At 35.7% G+C, this 22025-nt stretch overlaps 1 protein-coding gene across 2 annotated transcripts in view; it reads right to left on the bottom strand.

The window, feature by feature from the left end:
• Positions 1-264: 264 nt before the first annotated feature.
• Positions 265-22025, bottom strand: part of SMC2 (structural maintenance of chromosomes 2) — a 48904-nt gene continuing 27143 nt past the window's right edge. For both annotated transcript variants that reach the window (XM_045840582.1, XM_045840583.1), the window contains 8 exons: positions 17507-17700; positions 16377-16520; positions 14322-14516; positions 12327-12527; positions 10209-10325; positions 7211-7371; positions 3120-3267; positions 265-2081 (listed from right to left, as the gene is read on the bottom strand). In XM_045840582.1, the coding sequence (XP_045696538.1) occupies positions 1923-2081; positions 3120-3267; positions 7211-7371; positions 10209-10325; positions 12327-12527; positions 14322-14516; positions 16377-16520; positions 17507-17700 (1319 nt within the window). In that variant the 3' untranslated portion in view covers positions 265-1922. The remainder of the gene's footprint in view (positions 2082-3119; positions 3268-7210; positions 7372-10208; positions 10326-12326; positions 12528-14321; positions 14517-16376; positions 16521-17506; positions 17701-22025) is intronic.

Raw genomic sequence — 22025 nt, 5'->3', positions numbered from 1 at the left:
TCTGCCACTGGGCTCTGTATTATCACCACGGGCAAGTTTCTTAACTTCTCTGCTCCATTCGGTTTCCTCAATTGTACAATGCTGACGATAACACTACTCGCCTCACTGGGTCATTAATGGACTACATGTGAAAACATGTGCATGTGAGAACAGTGTCTGATGTACAGAAAGAGCTCAACAGATGTTACTCATATTACTGCAGATGCGTGGAATCCATATTTCCATCCCACTGAATGTTTTCCCTCTAATCAAAGAACAACAACATTACTCACAAAACTTTAATGTTTGAGAATTTCCATCAAAGAGCAAATTTATGAGACAAGAATTATGAAAGCAGACACATAGAAAATGTGTTAGCAGAGGAAAATTCACACCTATGGCAAAATAATCACCCCACAAGTTATTTACACAGTGGTAATTAACAAAACAGTGAAGTAACATTTTATAACTAGTACATTACAAGTATTAACACCTGTGCTAAATTGTGGTCAACAGGTATACTAGATTGGTGACAATGTAAATTGACAAAGCTGTTTTTTGCAAACAATTTACAATACACTTGAAAGAAAAGAAAAACCTTCGTACGTCTGTTCTATTGATACTGAGCTTCCTATAACTCAGCATTTATAGCTTTGCCCCCTGGCCTCCCACAGTAGTCAGAACTGATTCCAGGCACAGACCTTTCCAATGTATCCAATGATATCAGTTACCTGGGTGTTCTCTGACAGCCTCACATATGTATGAGGACGGAAAGTAAGAAATGTTAAACCCAGGGCCAAGCAGTATGAGCATATGTCAGGGAAAGGATAACACAAAGGAGCTAAAACTGAAGTCTGAAGAAGGGATATGCATATAAAACATACAGAAACATACCCAAGATGAGACTGGCACATGTCAGAGCTTTCAAGATTTAGAGTTTGGAGGCACTGGTGATACACCTATAGATACTACGCAATCTTTTGAGATCTTAAAGAAACATCATCCTTTTAAACTGGAAAGCTGAAGACACTAAGAAATACAATAATCATCAAATTTTGAGCCCTACTGGTAGAAGAGATGAATTTAATTTACTTACACACATATCAGACTAAAGAAAAGAGATCTGTTGTCTCCTCCTTTCTCACTCACCAATAAATTGTTACTGACTGGATTATGAAAAGGCTGACAAAAATCTCTGAAAATACTGGCAGACATCAGGTAAACTTGCACCAGAGAGCAGCATGCAACACACCTTTTCTTAAGTGTCTACTGAAATATTCATAACGATTTTTTAAAAATGTGCAAATGCAGATTACTAAGCATATAGAAACATGATATTCAAACATCATAAAATGGGAAATAAATCTTGAAAGAGTCTGTCATTTGAGGCTAAAGCAGGGATCTAACATCCACAGAGAACTAACCACAAACAGCTCAGAACAGGCTTAATACCCTTTCTCTGTGTTCTCTTTGTCGGCCCAGCTCCTTGCTTCATACATCTTCCTTACCTGAGTGACTTCATTAGCCATTGAAAACACATTGACATTATTTTAGGAATTAAACTAAAAGCTGATTGTCGGCTATCTTTATCCTGTAATCTAATTTCACCTGTTTCTTTGTATTTTTGCTTTTACAAAAAGAACTTCCCACCAACCAGGTATCTCAGGCTCCCTAATATATTGTATAAAAGAGTTTCGTAAGGAAAAGAATTGATGACATGCACAAAATCACCATCACAGTAATTGGGCCACAGTTACACTTATTTTAAAAAGAGGAACCATGTTCATTTAAAAGTGATATAGAGAAATATGGATTAAGTAACAAAATAACATTAAATCTTTATATAAACAAATTAAATAAATCCCAATTTCTTTAAAAAGTTTATGTTTAAAAAACAGGTCAGGGTGAAGGAGTAAATTCATACTTTTAACTTCCACATGTGATCATTTGGGCTCTTTTGCCTTGGACTTGGCTTCCCTCGGAACCTTTCCATTTTGACACTGAGTAGATCTGGTTACTGTAGAAACACCATCCACAAACTTGGTTTTGAAAAGGACGTTTGCATTGTTGAACATACCTTCCTTCAGGGACACCACAATGAACTTAAGGGAAAAGGGGAAAAAAAAGCATAAAAATAATTTCTGTAATCCTTGAAGAAGTTCACTTTTCAAAATAATGGGGTTAAAGAATTGTTTGGAGATATTTAGATTTTTGATTTTTCTTCAAGTGCCTAGTTCCAAGCAAACACACATCCTCAAATGTGGATAACAACTAGTTACATCAGACACCTAAGTTAATTCTAGTTTTCCATATTCGGTTTTAGGAGTCTCTTAATTTTATCTTGAATGCTTCATTACCCAAGTTTACTATTTCCTGTTGGCTGACGGCTTGTTGCTATCTTCTGTACCTGGCAACTTTTTTTGCTACCTCTCAATGCCCCAGGGAAATCTTTTTCTCTGTGATATTCTAATATCAAGGCTTCAAGTTCTTATGGCATCACCACTAGTTCCATCGGAATATTTGTACTTGTGTAATTAAGAATAGGTGCCACTTCACTGTTGTATGCTAAAATAAAACTGCCGTTAAGAAATACACAATCTATGATAACTATGATAAGTAAAGCCCTTCAAGAGTTGTGCAATGCATTACCTATAAACTGTGTTTGGTGGTCCCAGTTCAATAAAACAAACTGTTCTTAGCCTAATGGGGCTTTCTCTGCTCTCTAGCCAGGAGAAATAAATGACAAGTACCCCAGCAGGGGCCACATGATGTTCTGACACACAGGTGTATCCTGAACCATTCCTGTTTTGACTGTGTGTCTCTGGCAGCTAGCTAGAAAAGTAATTACATTTAGCCCTAAATTAATCCCAAATTATGGTACAGAAGTATTACATTCTCCTCACACTACAAACAACTGTAATGTCTGGCTTTTTCTATAATATGAGACCAAATCCTTTTTTGTTCTAAACCCATTTGAATGTTAATATATATTTAAAGAAATACACAAACCTTTAGTATTCCTCAATCTTAAATATCTTAATAATGGCCAGTACAACGAATGGTTTTAGGAAAACAAGTATTACTACTGAGACATTTTTAAAACTTGAAAAAAAAAAAAAGATGTTCTTTCTGGTGCTTACCTGAGAATGTGTGAAATGAGTCCTCAACATCTGTCCGATATTCTGAGTATGAGAAAGATCCAAGGCTGCATCCACCTCGTCCAGAATGTAAATTGGAGCAGGTTTGAAGAGGAGCATGGACAATATTAATGACAAAGCTACTAAAGACCTAAGAAAAGAAGGTCAGGAAAAAGCTGTCAAAACTCGATTTTACCATGTATCAAAACACCAAAGCAAACCTGCTCTCTTGTTATCATTATGATGGAGAGCGCAGATTTAGCTAAGAAACAGCCACAGAAAAAGGAACCTTAAGTTTCAAACTGCAACACTTGTACTAAAATGTGTTTTATTTCTGCCTTTCATTTTTCCTCTTCAATGAGTTCTATTTTGAATAGAACAGGTTTATATCCTTCCCTCCAAATAATCAGGATGTTGTATTTGGCACCTGTCCTTAAGAAAACATTTTAGTGTTAAGTTTCTTTCCTTCCATAATTGTGTTAGATGCTATGCCGTTAGGTGCCTCTTTCGAACTTTCATATGTATGCATCTTCTTGCACACACATACTCTATCCTTTTTTTTAATGGCACCAATCAAGTAAGTTGAATAGAGTATGGCCTGTTACTCTAAATATTTCTCACTGCCCGAAGTTTAAGCAGTCCTTTTGTGATGGTTAATTCTGCATCAACTTGATTGAATCACAGGGTGCCCAGATGTCTGGCTGAACGTTACTACTGGGCGTGTCTGTGTGGGTGTGTTTAGATGAATATAGCATTCCCACTGCAACTCAGTAAAGCAGTATGCCCACCCCGGTGTGGGCGGACAGCATTCAAGCTGCCGAGGGCCTGAGTACTGAAACAGGTAGAGGAAAGAATTCTTCCCTTCCTGCCTGATTACTTGAGTTGGGACTTGAATATTCTGCTCTCAGTGCTCCTGGCTCTCAGGTCTTCACCATCTGACTGCCCTATACCACTTGCTTTCCTGGGTCTCTAGTTTGCAGACACCAAACTGTGGGAATTCTCAGCCTCCACGATAAAATGAGCTAATTCCTTGTAATAAATCTCTTCACATATATTACATAAAAACCCCTACAGGTTCTTTGTCTCTGGAGAACACTCACACACCTTATTTAAAATTTGTTCTTATGCCCACTCAGATCTGCATCTCATTTCAAGTTCTCTTCTAGCTAACCTCCCCCCACAAATGGTTCTGGTATGAAGAATCATAGTAATTTTTGTAACGTTATTTCTTAAGCATATTTTATAAGAAAGCCTTGTTTATTTTAGTACAAAATACTTACAATTATTCAACATGAGAATAAAAATCACAAACATTTGTAACACTCTGTAGTGCCTGCGTGCAGCACTAGAGTGAGCTGTCACCCTGATGCTCACTGCACACTGATAGGGGTTTATTAAGAAACAGGTCAGTGGGGTAAAAGGAAATGTGTGCACTGTAGAGGGTGTCTACGGAGGCGGAAACAAAACATCCAGCAGCGGAAATGAATGAGATGATACAATAAAAAACAACAGTGAGACTTAAATTTGCCTCTACTTTATGCATATAGAATTTAAGAAGCCCAATATGTAAGATTACATATTTTAGTTAGAAAGTTTGCTTAAAATAATAGGCAACAAAGGAAATGTAAGGATAATCAACTAGAAAACTAAAATATGTAGCTGAGGTTATTCATGCAACCTAATATTATTTCTCATTGGCTTTCTCTGGCCACTGAGCTTTAAATTTTCCATTCAGAAAATAAAAGAAAAATTCCTCATCAAGAGTTAAACTACTTTGCGGGATAATAGTATAAGTACAAATAATTTCATATCACCTTAATTATGGAAATAATTTTTAGGTCCCAATAACAAAATTAATTTTTGTTCTATTTTCCTTAAAACATTTTCTAAGACTCTGGCAAAAACAGTTCTTTAGATATTGGGGTCTAAACTGGAATTCAATTTTGGCTGACAGGAAGCAGAAACTCAAAATATTAAGGAATTTTATCAATAATGAAAATTACAGGGTGGATTGATATTACTGGTATTCTACTTATAAAAATGACAAGGATTTCATAAAGGAAACTAACAGGTCTTAGTATTTCCTACGAACGTAAGAGAAGAGGACCATGATGGCATTATGGAGCACAGGAAAAAATTAATAACCATCTTAAATTATGTAAATATTCACAAATTTTTCTTATGAGGTTTTACTTACTTGGTTCTCTGCAGGTAGGGAGTGAGGTCACATGACCTTTTACGTTTCTTTGGTAAGCTGACTGTCTAAATCACTGAGTAAAGGCTGGGAGAAACTTCCCTGAGCACCAGAACATGCTATTTCCAATGCTCTTCATTCATTCTTTTATGTAGGTTTCATATTGTATCTGGTACCATTTTCCTTTACCTGTATAGTTCTACTTGGATCAAATTCTTACAGCTTTTGTTTTTCTGAAAAATATAATTCTAGTGCCTTCAATTGGAAGACTATTTCTATTTGACATAGAATTCTGATGTTGTTCCAGAGTTCTGGCTTGCACAGTTTTTGAAAAAGTCTAAAGTTATTCTCACCTTTGTTCCTTGGCACTGTAATATGCCTTCTTACCTCTGGCTGCTTTAAAGGTTTGCCTTCTAATCACTGGCATATATAACCATAGCAACTGTACAATCTATGACATGCCTTGCTATATTATTCTATGCATGTGAGGTGTTTATTTTACCTGAAGTTAACAGAAATCAAGACTGTAGGTTTATAGAACTCATGAAACCTGGACAATTCAGGACCATTATTTCTTCAAGTACTTTTCTGTTTTGCCTCTTTCTCTCCTTGTGGAACTCTAATTACATGTATGTTGGATGGCTTAATATCTCACAGGTCACTGAAGCTCTGTTTTTCGTGTTCTCTGTTTCTCAGTTCAGCTTGAGTAGACTCTGTATTCAAATTCACTCCTGTTTCTTTTACATTGTCTGATTCATTGTTAATTTCATGCAATGAACTTTTCCTTTTAGTTATATATATATATATTTTAAAGATTTTATTTATTTATTTTTAGAGAGGGAAGGGAGGGAGAAAGAGAGAGAAAAACATCAATATGCAGTTGCTGGGGGCCATGGCCTGCAACCCAGGCATGTGCCCTGACTGGGAATCAAACCTGCGATGCTTTGGTTCGCAGCCCGCACTCAATCCACTGAGCTATGCCAGCCAGGGCTTTATATTTTTCTATTTAGAAGTTCCACTTGATACTTCTTTAAAAGTTTCCATTTCTCTCATCACATTTTTTTCTTTTAATTCTTGGAAATAGTTAATGTAACTCTTTTACCTTCCTTATATGCTAATTTTATCACCTATCATTTGTAGGTCTGTTTGCATTGACTGATTTTTCTGTAGGGTATGAGTCATATTTTCCTGATTTCTATCTAGTAATTTTTATTAGATGGCAGATACATTACTATGTTGTTCAGAGACTGGGTTTTGATGTCTTTCTGTAAAGAGTGTTGGGCTTTGTTCCATGAAACAATTAAGTTACATGCAAATTAGCTATATTCTTCAAGGCCTGCAATGAACTTTGCTAAGGTCTATCTATAGCAGCTTTCACTTCAGGAATAACACAACAAGAATACAAGAATACAAATAATTCTACGGTATGGTTCCCCAGAGTCTCCCAAACGCTAATGTCTGTTCCCTAATTTGGTGGTACTGCAGGGCACTGTGTGGGGTCCCGCTCCATCTGCATCCCAGACACGGCTGCCAGGAGGAAAGCAGGGCAAACTCTGGGCTCGCAGCACTGGTGTTCCCTTTCTCTCAGGTCTACCCTCCTGGGCCACTCTTTTTCCAGTGCCTGAAAATAACCATTTTTCATATATTTTATCCAGTTTTCTAGTTAATTATCCTTACATTTCCTTTGTCGCCTATTATTTTAATAAAATGTTCTAGTTGAAATGTGTAGTCTTAAATATTAGGCTCCTGAAATTCTATATGCAGAGAAAGATAAGCAATGCAAAACTGGCATAAAATTGATAGGCACGGAGATGATGGATTATAATAAAATAAGAGGAATTTGGAACTACAATAAAATAAGAGGAATTCATAATTATAATATAGCTAAGAGATTACTCACCTCTGACCGCCACTAAGTTCAGTTAGGTTTTCTTTCCAAGTATTTCCTAAAGCAACCTTGAACTCCAGACCATCCAATACAGTTTGCTTCTCTGGTGGTGCAAGCATAGCATTAGCACCAGGCAAAAGAGTAGAAAAAATAGACCCAAAGTCCTTGTTCACCTGGGTAAAAAAATCATGTTAAAGGTTTTCTAAAGTATCAAATTTTGACATGTGTATATGCAACCCAACAGTGTATTTTTTTGTTTGTTACTTTACCTCAGGGGTTGTCAAGTTATGGCCCCTGTGACAAATCTAGAAATCACATTTATGTATTTTCTATGGCTGCAAGCACTAAAACAACAGTCCAGTAGTTGTCACAAAGACTATTTGGCTGGGAAAACGACAGCAACAAAATTACTTATCCCTTTACAGAAATAGTTCACTGAGCTCTGCTCCAACTTCCAAAGGGAACTAGAGGCTATACCTCAACTCTAGCTTGAAGTTTTGGAGGCCATAATGTAGGAATACTCAAAGACACATAATTGTACAATATAGAATACTGAATTTTTGGTTAGAGAAGCAAAAACAAAAAAACTTTTTGTCACAAAACGTTCTCTTACAAAACTTGTTTTCTGTTGACTGGTATGGTTAAGATGGGCCTGTCATTATCAACTAACCTTAAAAAGCCTAGGATGATCAGGTGGCCCTGGAGAAAAAGAAGCATAAAACCACACAACCAGGTCTGTTCAAGGTGTGGAATGATTCTTTTTATGCCTCTTCTCATTGCCAAAAAAGTTGAGGTGTCAAGGTACAGGAACAGAATTGGACCCCAAGAGAAAAGGCTAAAGAAGCTGTTTGGCCTAGGAGATTAGAGATTTAGGGCCAATAGTATAGCTTTTAATTGGGTGAGTTTTGTGCATATACACTTAATGATGTGAGAATTTGGCCATCTGTTCTCAAAGACACGACTAATAACCTCCGAGTTCAGCAGATAAATGAGAGCATATATGCAACACACCACACAGCCACAGGGCTTGGACAGCCCCGTTCTCTAGGAAAATCTCCAAATTCAAGTACAAAATTCAAGGCAGATATACTTTTTATGAGCATGTTTAGTAAAAAAGAACTCTCCTAGACATCATCAGTTTTCTGGAATATAAATTTACTAAGGAATACATATTTTCAGAGCACTGTACACACGCTAAGTAATTATCCCACAGGGGACGCAGGCTCTAGTTTTATCTGGGATAAAGTTTCAGAGGTAGGCAAGGTTCAGCCAAATGGGGAGACAACAACGGTCTCTTTTGGGAGAGCTGGGAGGTAGCACAGTACTTATAAACATCTAGATTCTTAATATTTTGGCCAGGCAAGAGAGAGGCAGTTCAGAACTAAGACAGTAAAATGCCACTAAGCCCTAAACATGGCCATGGACCCCATATATAAGTCTTTTGAAGGAAGAAAGAGAAACTAACTTATCAGTTAATGGACAGCAAAGAATATACCTTGTCCTAGATAGAAAATAAACTGTATTCATGGGTAGGTATAGAGAGATACAATGCAATCAATTTTAAAAACCCAATTAGGCGAAAAAGGAAAAACACAACCAGTGCCTAAAATACTCTGGCTTTGTGAATGAAGCATGCTTATGGCCAGAAGGAGTACATAATGCTGACAACAATGCCTACCTCATTAGGTTCCTGTGAGGATTAAATGAAAAAATTAATGGGAATAGTGAATGACATAAGCACTCAGTATGAAGGATAAATTTATTCTAACCATTAACCCACGAACCACAGGGAAAACAAGAAACAAGAGACAAAACCTTGTAGGTCCAGTGTTAAATCCACACGATGTACACCAATGGGACCAACTTTTTGCATGCATTTTTAAAAAGACAGACAGATGAGACATGGGGAACCCTGAAAACTGACTGGAAGGGGTTAACTGTGCTGCCATAATTGAAAATAAAGTTCCAATAGAATTAAGAAAAAAAGAGGAATGGTGCCCAGTTAAATTCTAAAAGCATAGGATTGTTCAAGTACCAAACAGCATGGTAACTATGCTCAGAATTTAATGAAAAAGTGTTTTTTGCTATGGTAGACATAGAAAAATAGGTTAAGGAATTATTCTAAAGGAGACAAATATATACAGCCAGGAAATTAGAACTAATTAGAAGCTTGAAATCATCCAAAGTTGTCATAAAACAAAACAAAAATGGTAACTGAGATTAAAAAAAAAAAGAGTCCAGTAAAAAACAATACTTCCTTGTTTATTGCCCAATTCTTAAACAAAAGGGTGATAACAGTTAGTAACAAAAGGCAGTTTTTTTAACTTTGGTACTAATTTAGGAAAAAAGAATCCCAGTTTTTAATCTTAGGCTATTTCATTTTTATAAGCTTTGGTTTCTTCATGTATAAAATAGGAATAACTATCAAAGTAATGGAATAGTTTTAAGATAATTCATGTAAATTAACAAAGAAACTGTTTAATGTGTTAACTAATATACTTAATACAATGTGTACAAAAATGCTTTGTTAAAAACCTACATAATGCATAACATTTAAGAATTATGAAATTAAATTCAAAATTTTTTAAGTGGTAAAAAATGCCAACTTTGCCATAAAAACATTCTTAAAATTAATACTTGACCTCTGTGAGTCTGGGCAAGAGAAACCATGGAGGTTAGAACTGAAGGGATTCTTGGGAGAACTTTTCCAATAATCAGAGATTTCCCAATGTGAAAGTAATACTGCTTCCAGTTTCAAGCACAGGGTGAGCAGAGAGTATCTTAAGGTTTCTTTCAAATATAGAACCAGAGAAGAGACAGACAGAGTATGATGGAGTGACACAAACCTCCCTCTGCAAATCAGTAGCAGCCAGGCCCAGAAGGACAAAACGCATGAGGCCCTTTCAAACATAAACCAGTCATCTCCAATTCATCTTACATAAAACCTGTCACCAGTATTCTTCATCTTTGCCTCACACAGAATAAATGATACTAGTTTTGGTTCAAATACCTTTTGCCAAGCAATATTTAGGGCTTGGTTCTTCTTCTGGTCAAGGTCTTCTATAGTTGCGAGTATTTTGGATTTGTCATTTTCTACAATTCTCTTCTTCTTCATCAAGTCATTATACTGGAAAGATAAAAAGCATACTTAATTAGAAAAATTAGAAGTTGTTCTTATATTATAGAATTCAGTCAGGAATAAAAGGCATTATTTTATTTACATTATGTACACTCTTACTTACCCAAAAGATATACTGTACTGACAGCTATAATGTACACCAATCATGAGGAAAGGAAATTTATCAGTATATAAAATTCAATTATAACTGAGAAATTGTAGGACAAGCTCCTATAATATTTTGACTCCACTAATATTCCCTTGTCTTCCTAGCAGCCAAGACACAATGAAAAATGTATCATATGTAAACTCAAAAGTAGCTCTGCATGCTTAAGGTTAGTTAGTCTTAGCAGTGACAATTTCAATTCTTGGCCACAATGTACAAATACTACATAATCTGGCCTTTATCTATCTCTCTGAATCTGGGTATCACACTCCTCTCCACACTGCAGCCATTTGGTCTTTTTCAGTTCCTTGAACATCATCAACTCACTGTAGCCTCCGGGTCTGTGCACTGTTCTCTCTTCCTGAGCACTCTTCATCTGTATCTGACCTCTCACTTAGTGACTCAAGTTTTAGCTCCAACATCACACCTTCACAGTGACCTTTACTAGTCAATGTAGACATTTTCTGGAAACAAACTGAGGGAGGCTGCAGAGGGGTAACCATACCACAAGCAGCAGAACTCCCTAAAAAATTCTCTTAACTGGTTTTCCCCCAAAATCACATTTCAAGGCCTCAAACTCTCTCCCTTAAAAACTCCAGCCAGTCCTGCTAGCTTCCTTGCTGTCCTCTTCCTTACGGCCAGGCTCCTAAAACCTGTTCTCCACATTTTTATCTCATTCCTTGCATTAATCCATGTAGTAGTTTCTTAGGTGTACAGACACAAAATACAGCAGAAAAACAAACAAAAGGCCATCTACTTATCAGTAACAGAGCTTTTCTCTTTGGTAGAGAGATGGAAGTTAGTAAACTGCCTAAAAAAAGATTTTAACAGTTACCATTATCTACTATAAAAGCAAACAACTAAAAGAACAAGTTTCCCGATGTTCTGCAGCTCAAATTTGGGCCAATGATTTACTTCCCCAAGTATCCTATATATTGCAAAGCTTTAATGGATAAATGAAAACCAGCAAGAACATTTTATAGAGAGATCACAACACATACATTGTTAGCCTGTTTGGTATCTAACCAAATAATATAGATTCTTTGTGGATACTAATGTCCATAACAGTTAAAAAAAATCACAGCAAAATTTCTTAAAATTGAGCTTATCATAAAGTCTCACTTTTATAGAGCCCTCATTAATTCTATCATGCAAATTCAAACAGAATTTTGCAGAATGAAACATATAGGGCATAATATAAAATTACACAGATGGCTAATTTTTATGGGGCTGTCAAGGATAGGAACTGCCCTCCCCTCTGGATTTTTCTAGTGACATGGCAGACTAAAAATTTTCTCAGGGTAGGGTATATGGATAACCTTATCAGGTAACTTTGGGCATTAAAACAGAAGATGCTGCTGGTAAAACAGCAGTTATGTAGGTAACAATTTTAAGGACTGCTTAGATTAAACTGACGCTGCCAGTTTACACGGGAGCTAAAGGAAGACGGTAGTTGTGGAGTGACTGGTGAGGAGGCAGTGTACCTAATTTTTCATAGCCTTTCAAGGTAAGCGAAACAAATGCTAGCAATGTGAGGTGTTAAGATGATCAGAAAGTACTATTTTTATTTATACCAAGAATAGGATAAGAGTAGAACAGATTTATGATAAAGGGCAAAGCCAGCAGAAAAGTCATTCAAGGCACAACAGCACATACAAACAACTGATGATACAAAAAGAATGAAATCAGAAATCAAAGAACTGGAATGGAAGAAAAGGAAAAAGAAAGCAAGTACCAAGGACATCAAGCAAAAGGTTGACCCTAATTACCATCTCAGAGGTTATACAGAGCCATCAATGCACCTGACCTTCTCACGGGCCCAGAGCCGCAGGAAAACGACTCACCCGCTCTTCCGCCTCTGTCAGTACGTTCATAGCTCTCATGTTGACATTTCTTCCTAGTTTCTCCTTCATTTCTTGCAACTTCTGAAGTCTCTGACCAGCTTCTTTTGGGTTGTTAGTTTTGAAATCATAGGCGCTATTGGGTAGCCCAAACAGGTGTTTTTCTGCATTAATCCAGTCATAATCTTTCAACATTTTGGATACCTAGCCACATATGATAACAGAAGGATCTATCATTGCTTATAAAGTTACATTTAAAAAACAAGTTTCTTAAATATTTACAAATTTTAAATAAAATACTTTAGAGGAAAACCTCGTAATAGCTCATTTGAAAAAAAATGAAGTTCACTATTGACAGTGAGCATATATAGTTAAGTATGAATATTTTTAGCTGGAGCATGGGCTCAAGAAATAAGAGATTATACAGAAAAATATCTTCCTATTACTTAAGTATTAGAAGAAAGCCAACTCAGAAATTTTTACAATGAAATATAAGTCACATGAGGCTTCTTCAAATTTTACTCAATTCCCTCATTGCTTAAAAAAAAAAAAAGAAAAAAAAAGTTGTGAAAATTAAAATTCTTACAGAAACACTAAAGTCACAGATTTGGTAAGATCATGGAAACCTATTCCTGACTGATATCTAATAACTCTTCTCAGAATTATATTCTAAGTGAAAAACTGTCCTAAATGTTCATTCCATTACCGTTGCTCTGTTTTGACCAGACACAGTAAAACACTTCTTCATATAACCAATTAAAAATGTTGAATTGCAGTGCTTAAGGAAGGCTTTCTTCTACTAGAATTGTGTAATGTTGGTTCTGACTGGTAGAAACTACTACGTATCAGTTTGTTTATCCTTATTAATGTCCTGGTTATGGCCTCACCCCTAGGTTCCAAAGTAAGACAATTACAGTCTGCCTTCCTTGCTGATACTTAGACTCACTGAAGGCATTCTGTTTACACGCAGCTCATCTGTGTATCCCCAGTGCCTGGCATAGTATTGGAAACTAGTTTGTGATAAATATTCGATAAACCACTTATTTCACAGAATCCTTGACATTTTAACAGTTCTACTTCCACAACCCTTTGTCCCCTTAACTGTAAATAAAATCCCCTGGCAATCACAATACTATTATTAATTACCAAATCAGCTAATGATAAATAAATACTAATAAAATATTAAAACAGTACAATGGTTTAAAAAACATTTTTTATGGACAAGTAATGAACATAAACATGGTCTCCCCTCTTTCAGGGGGTGTGGAGACTATTTTGTATGCTGTGATCTTTTTGAGGTTAAATCTATTGTGCTTTTGTGATGCTAAAAAAGATTTAAAAGGCACCAAACTGTTACATACCCATAAGAAAACATAATGGATAAATTATTGAGACTACAAGGGTGCAGCCTCTTAACCAAGCAATAAATTTCTCCAAAAGCATGTATTTTCCTTAAAGTACTAAAGACACTATGATACACAAAAGGAAGGAGCTTTAAGAGTGACTAAAAATTCTTTGAGATAATCTCAAAAAGATAACTGCTTGGTAAAAATTTCAGATGAGGGTACAAAAATTATTATACTGATACTTAGGAAGGACATTCACATCCAGAAGCATATTAAGTTTAGAAGTTGCCTGTATACATATTTCTGCGAGTCTTTAAGTTCAAGTTGAAATACGGTAAAAAATATATATTATTACTACTAATATATTAGTAATAGTTCTGTGAACATTGGGGGAAAAAGCCACTTCCATGAGAGACCACTAAGTATGTGGTAACAACATCTTGCAGATGGAGATAAATTCAAAAATGAAACATTTGTGACATTTGGTGAAAATGAGCATTTGTGAAAAGCAGTTAACATAGCTGTAAAAGTTCAAAATTATGTTATGTAGTAGTTCTGCCATTTATACTTAATTTTTCATCTACTTTACTGGAATATTTCACTAACCCAGAAGCCAAAATTTTCTTAAGGGAAAAAGTGAACACAAACATGCCTTTGCAGCAGCATCTTCTGCTTCCCTTTTATGTTTGCTGATGTTGTGGTCCAGTTCCTTAATTTTAAGCTGAGAGTCATTGTTTTGTTCCTTGTGCTTCGCTACTTCTGCATATTTAGCTTTAATTACATTGTCTTGGGCTGTTATCACTTCTTTTTGCTTGGTCATCTCTTCTTGAGCTTTATTTAATGATTCCTGAAACAAATAATTAGGAGACGATATATATATATATAGAGCAAGGTAATATGGAGATATTTTTAGTTTACAGGCAAATGGTCATCCAACCCTCTATAATTTATATCCCCATTAAAGTGACTAATGAATTTTATACATAGGAGAAAGCTGGGATTTCCAGTAGAAAGAAAAACAAGAGAGGGGATGCAGGGATCATGCTGGAGGCAACCGCGTTTTGCTGAATTACTGCAGTTGGGATTAATGGGGGCAGAAGAGAGTACTGAAATCTGATCTGTGAGGTCTCTCAGAAAAGTGGCATTTCTGGGTAGCTAATAAGATAATTTGATCGACTCCCAAATGACATTTATCGGGAGGGGCCAGGAACAGGGGTAGAAAGTAGGCTGGGACTGGCTCCTCTGCCCTTCTGCAGATGTAAGCCATGTAAACTGTACCAGTGGCAACAGAAGGGCACTGTGTTTGCTTCTAGCCCCGGGGTCAAAACAGAAATGGAAGAGAAACTTTTTGAAGAAATAGATCTGTGGCACAAAGAAAAACTTCCTGGTCTGACTTCTGTCCCCATACTTCACAAGGTGAAGCTATTCAATCTCCAAAGTGGTCATTACAACTGGAATTTAGTCTACCACCAATGCGTGCTACCCACCCCCCAAACTCAGTGCTTCATCCTAGATCTTAAAAGAACTCACACAAATGCCTAAAAATAAACAAAACACCTCAACTGTATTTAGGTGATAGAAAACAAAGAAGGAAGACAACCTTAATTTCCCAATACTGTTTAATTTGTGTCATTAGAGGGCTTTTGCAGAAGAATATACCATAGCATTTACCTAAAAATGATTTTCAAACAGTGTGCTGCAAAGATTTTTAAAACAAGCAATGTCTGACCATTTAGTCAGGGGCACTGACCTCTTTTCCCTTACATGACAACAGACAACACAATAGCCATTCACTGTGAATCAAGGATGTTTCTCAAGGACAAGCTTGTCATGTGCAAGGGCTAGCAGCCTGCAAGTCTTCCCCTGACATCCCCAGTGAGGGGCCTTTTCTGCATGCTCATAGGCTGGGCACTCCCTATGGCCAGTCTCGCCTGGCATCCAAGAAAGCTACGTCCCAGCAAGTGCTGTCCGTGTAGCACTTGTTTACAGACAGCTTCCCCTGGCAGAGCAACCCTCGCCACCAGTGGGCCACACACGTCTCCTCCACTGGATCTGGCTCTCAGCCCTGACGGTAGGATGGGGCTCTCTTCCAGATGTGTTTCTTCCATGGGTGCACTGCCCCAGCTCTACAGGTGATGGCTGTTCCTTGTATCTGCTGTTCCTATTTTCAGGTTTTCTTTACCTGTTAGTGATCAATTCCATATCATTTCAAATTCCTATTATAGTTAATAATCTTGTATTTAAAATTTGCCCATGCAAACTACTGTGTAGCCCTGGCTAGTGGCTCAGTTGGTTGGAGGTCTTCCTGTACACCAAAAAGTTGAGGGTTTGATTCCTGGTCAGGGTACACACCTAGATTGCAGATTCAATCCCCGGTTGAAGCATGTATGGGAGGCAACCAATTGATGCCTGTCTTTCTTTCTCCCTCTCCTATTTCTCTCTAAAATCAATTAAGAAAATCCTCGAGTATAGATTTTTAAAAAATTACTGTGTAGTTTTTGTCATCTCAATAGACTCGGACTAAAATAATTAGTAATATTATTGCAGGACTCTTTCTGGATGGGTAGTCATTATCTTTGTCTCTCTTCATGAAATGAGTGAAGCGAATGAGTCCTCTCAAATCAAACATCTTTAGCCAACGTTTCAATGTTGAACATAAATACATTAACTTAAAAGCAATTTCTTCAGTATGGTAAGTAAATCTTACCTTACTTTTGGCCACCTCAGCTGCCATTACTTCGATTTGACCTTCATAGGATTTGATAGCTTCATTTACAGCTTCAAGCTGTTGTTCACAGGATGCATGTTCTCTCTTGAGTTCTTCCAGCTCCAGCGTGATAGCTTCAACTTCCTAGAAAAAACACAATATCTGGGCATTCAACAGGTTATTAACTACTAAAAATACGTATCAACAATATTAGCAAGAATCTCAAGCAAGTAAGACCCACAGCTTACTCAACTATCAAATACCCATGTATGCTATTTGCACAGAATCAGGAAGGTATTATTTACTTCCCTATACCTAAAAAAAATGATAAATCTATGTACAATGTTTATGGGTTCAAAAACTAGGCATAAACTATTTCCTTTATCCTTTTATTCCCATAGGGAAAAACAATATAGAATTCTATATAATAGATAAATTAAGTAGAAGTTAAAGCTTTTTCTAAACAATTATTCAATGTCAAAAATTAGTTTCTCAGTTTTCTTCTTCCCTAATATAGCTTTTAGTTCATTAGAACATAATTTGTGCACCTACTTAATTACAAAACCATAAGATGGTTAAAAAAACAAATTATGAAGAAAAGTGAAATTGCAACAGTTATTCACAGGCCCTGGAGACAGGAAAATCTAGGTTAAATTTCCAGCTTCGGTACTATCGAAAAGATATAATCAAATACCACAGGTCTACAATTAAATGGCACTTTGTAAATATAACATGATTTGCCCTACATCATTCTCTCAGAGTATACATTCACAAAAATGATCAACAAAAGAAATATCAACATTAAATCTCTGATATGACATAGCACCACCACATAATGTAAGTTTTGGTTCACTTTAGAATGAAGCTTTACCAAAAGGCAACTTTGTGCTTTCTCAAAAATTAGCAAGCCAATGCAATTCACACTTATATGACACTCAATTATAAGGTTTTCAGAGAAGACTATACTTTGACTTATAAGACGTATAATTTAATTTCCTAAAAAAAGCACATCTTGGTTTTAGACTTAGTCATGATGAATACTGATAAATAAGGCCAACCAATGGTGCTATACCACCTTCAGCTCTGCATTGATCTTGAAAGATCAGTTCCATTTCAAGAAAGGTTATTACCTGTTGTTTTTCTTTCATTTTCTTGCTGGAAGCATCTGCTTTTGTTTTGGCACAATCAAGTTTTTTCTGAGCATCCTTGAGCTCTTTCTCTCTTTCAGCTTCTGCATTTTTCATTTTATTTTCCAGTACTTCATATTTTTCTTCTGCTTTTTTTTGAATTTCTTTGGTATTTTTTAAGATCTCCTCACTTTCCTCTGTTCATAAAATAGACAAACATAGTTAAATGAAGTGCTCCAACGATTAGCAGTCACAGATAATGGCTTACAAATTCAACTTTTAATAGAAGAAATGGTCTGGAAAGGCTAAGACTTAAAAAAAAACCCAAAAAACTGTTCCAACCTTATTCCAGAAATAATGTATTGAAACATAGCTCCTGCACTTGTAAGAGCCATATTTGATTTATCTGAAAATCAATGATGAAATTATTTCCAGTCACATGAAAGTGAGTAATATAAAACTTACCTACTTTAACAAGGTTTTGAAAGTATTTATTAAAAAGTTTACAGACCATCTTTTTTATATACTAGTACGGTTCCTAAAACCAGAACCGAGACGACAATTATATTTTCCCTTCATTTTAGTTGCCAAAAAGCTTATAATTAATTTCATAAGCGAGCTTACTTTGTGTTCTTCATTCATTTACTTTGATTCAAAGAACTCTTATTAAAGAGAAATATTGTAAGAACATGTCTAGGATGAAGCATAGTAAAAATATTGTCTCTAAATTTATGAAGAAGGAAAGGTAAGACAGAATGAGTATGTAACTGTCACAAGTGACACACTGTGATAGAACCTAGGTGCAAATATAAAATATAACCTTGGATGCCATGATTGCACAATTTCTTATACCATTGGCTATAGAATACCAGTGCTAGAAATCAAAAGATGAATTCCCCCCCAAGAAAACACAAAACTGGAACCAAATGAAAAATGGAAATACAACCTACCAAAATGTATAGAATGTGCAAAAGCAGTTCTAAGAGGGAAGTTCATAGTGATAAATGTCAACATCAAGAAACAAATAAAAATCTCAAAAAAAGACTTCACTTTACACCTCGCTTTTCCTCTAGTTACGAGAGAGAACAAAGACTAAAGTTTGTATAAGGAAGAACATAAGAAAAATCAGAGTGGAAATAAATACAGACTAAAAATACAACAGAAATATAACACTAAGAATTGCTTCTTTGAAAAGGTAAACAAAACTGACAAACTGTTAGCTACAGTCACACACATATAAAAGACAGAGGGAAGGTTCGAAATAAATAAAATCAGAAAAAGTTACAAAATCAGAAAAAAGTTACAACCAATACATAAATACAAAATATCAGAGACTACTATGAATAATTTTATGTCAACAAATTGGATAACCTATACAACCTAAGGAAATTAAATCATGGAGAAATATAAAATCTCAAAGGACAAATTACTAGTAATTGGCTGAATCAGTAATCAAAACCTCTCAATAAAAGAATGAAAGTCCAGTACTAGAGGGCTTCACTGACGACTTCTACTGAACACTCAAAGCAGGATTAATGCTAGTTCTTCCTAAACTCTTCCAAGTTCATTTTATGAGGCCAGTGTTACCCTGATACCAAAACCAGACAAGAATGCCACATGAATATTATAGGCCAATATCTCTGATGAATATAAATGCAAAAATCCTCAACAAAAGATAAGCAAACCAAATTCAACAATACAAAGATCATTCCCCTGGGATGCAAGGATGGTTCAACATGTGCAAAACAATGTGATATAACCACATTAACAAAATGAAGGATAAAAATGATATCTCAATGGTACAGAAAAGGTATCAGACAAAATTCAACATCCATTTATGACAAAACTCTCAAGAAAGTGTGTGTAAAGGGAATGTACCACAACATAACAAAGGCCATATATGACAAGCCCATAGTTAACATCATAATTAACAGTGAAAAACCTGAAAGCTTTCCTCTAAGATCAGGGACAAAAACGGAGTACCCACTCTCACTATTACTATTCAACATAGTATGGGAAATCTTGACCGGATCAGTTAGGCAAGAAAAAGAAAGAAAAGGCATCTACATTGGAAAGAATGAAGTAAAACTGTCACTAATTACAGATGACATACTATATATAGAGATTCCTAAAGACTCTATCAAACAACCTAGAATGAATTAGGTAGAGTTGCAGAGTACAAAATCAATAAATATACTAAAGTCTGTTAACTTTCCTATAAACTAATAAACTATCAGAAAGAAATTTAAAAACAATTCCATTTACAACTGAATCAAAAGAATAATAATATGTAGGAATAAATTTAACTAGGGAGCTAAAAGACTTGCACAATGAAACTATAAGACATTAATAAAATTAAAGATACCAATAAGTGGAAAAATATTCCATGCTCATAGACTACAAGGATGTTATTACTACTACCTACCTACCAAAGTCACCTACAAATTCAATACCATCTCTATCAAAATTCCAATGGCATTTTTCACAGAACTAGAGTAATTCTAAAATTAGTATGGAACCACAAAAAACCATGAATAGTCAAAGCCATCTTAAGAGTGAAAACAAAGACAAGAGGTATCATGCTCCCTGAATCCCAACTATGCCACAGAGCTACAGTGATCAAAACAGTATGGTATTGGCATAAAAACACATACATAGCTCAATGAAACAGGAGAAGGAACCCAGAAATTAACACACAAAAATGGTCAATTAATTTACAAGAAAGAAGCCAAAAATACATAAGGAGAAAGGACAATTTCTTTAAAATAAGGTGCTGGGAAAACTGGACTGCCACATGCAGGAGAATGAAATGGGACTGCTATCTTATACCACACACAAAAATTGATTGAAGACTTAAACATAAGATCTAAAACCATAAAACTCCCAGGAGAAAACGGGGATCATGGTTGTGAATTTTTGCATTTGACATCAAAAGCAATGCAACAAAAGCAAAAATCAAGGTTGATTTTTGAGGACTACATGAAACTAAAATACCTCTGCAGAGCAAAGAAAACCATCAACAAAATAAAAGACAACCTACTAACTGGGAGAAAATACTTGCAAACCATATCTGATAAGGGATTCATAACCAAAAATCTATAAAAAAACATACAATTTAAAATAAAAAACCCAATCCAATTAATAAAATGGGCAGAACTTCTGAATAGACATTTTCTACAGAAGGCATCAATGGCCAAGCATTACATGAAAAGATGGTCATCATCACTAATCAGGGAACTTCAAATCAAAACCACCATGATATATCATGTCCACTTTTAAGAATGACTATTATCAAAAAGGCAAGAAATACCAAGTGCTGTCAAGGAAGCGTTGGCACTATGCTGGCAATGTGCATTGGTGCAGTCAATATGGACAACAGTATGGAGGTTCCTCAGAAAGATAAAGATAGCATTACCATAATGATTCAAAAAATCCTCTTCTGGGTCTTTAGCTGAAAATAAAACCCTAACTCAAAAAGATATATGCAACCCCTCACCCTGTTATTGCAGGATTATGCACAACAGACAAGATGTGGGGAAGAACCTAACTGTCCACTGTGGATGAATGGATAAAGAAAATGTCACATTCTGCCCTGACTGGTGTGGCTCAGTGGATTGAATGCTGGCCTGTGAACCAGGGGTCGCCAGTTCAATTCCTGGTCAGGGCATGTGCCTGGGTTGTGGACTGGGTTCCCAGTAGGGGGCACATGGGAAGTGGCCACACATTGATGTTTCTTTCCCTTTCTTTCTCCCCCCTTTCCCTCTCTCTAAAAATAAATAAATCTTAAAAAAAAAAAAGGAAAGAAAATGTCACACACATGCACGCGAATATTATTCAGCCATAAAAAGGAAGGAAATCTTGATGTTTGTGACAATATGGATGGCCCTTGAGGGCATTAAGCTAGGTGAAATAAGTAAAAACAAAACAAAACAAAACAAAAATCCCATTTGATCTCACTTATATGTGGAATCTTAACAATGACTACAAAATATCTGAGCTCACAGACCCAAAGAGATGGCAAGAGGTAGGGAGTGGGGGTGTAGGGTGAACAAAATGGGTGAATTTTTTATTTTATAAAAGAAAAGAAGTAAAAATATTTGTGGGGAAATAGGTGTGTGAATATTGTCCTAAGGAACAAGAAAAATTAAAACTACTATATACAATTAAATTTTGATTAAAACTGTAAGATAGGTTCTTAAAATTAGGCAAAGAGATAGCTATAAATGAATCAAAAACATAAAAAAAACTTCTGTATAACAAAATACTATAAATTAAAAAATTTAAAAGACAAGTACATAAGCCAACGATATTAATAATGCAGATAACTTACAAGAAATCAGAATATGACAACAACAAACTATAAGCAACTCAAGAGAGAAATGGGCAGAAGAAAATTCACAAAAGCAGAAACCAAGGAACATACAATAAATATCCCAAACTTCACCAGCAATCAGGGAAATGCAAATTGAAGTGCTAATTAACTATATCTTCACAACAGATTGGAGAATTTTAAAAGTCTAAA

This window comes from Phyllostomus hastatus, unplaced genomic scaffold (assembly GCF_019186645.2).
Source record: "Phyllostomus hastatus isolate PE091 unplaced genomic scaffold, TTU_PhHast_1.1 phas_contig_34, whole genome shotgun sequence".
Classification (NCBI taxonomy): Eukaryota; Metazoa; Chordata; class Mammalia; order Chiroptera; family Phyllostomidae; genus Phyllostomus; species Phyllostomus hastatus.
This window is presented reverse-complemented; position numbering and strand designations above follow the sequence as displayed.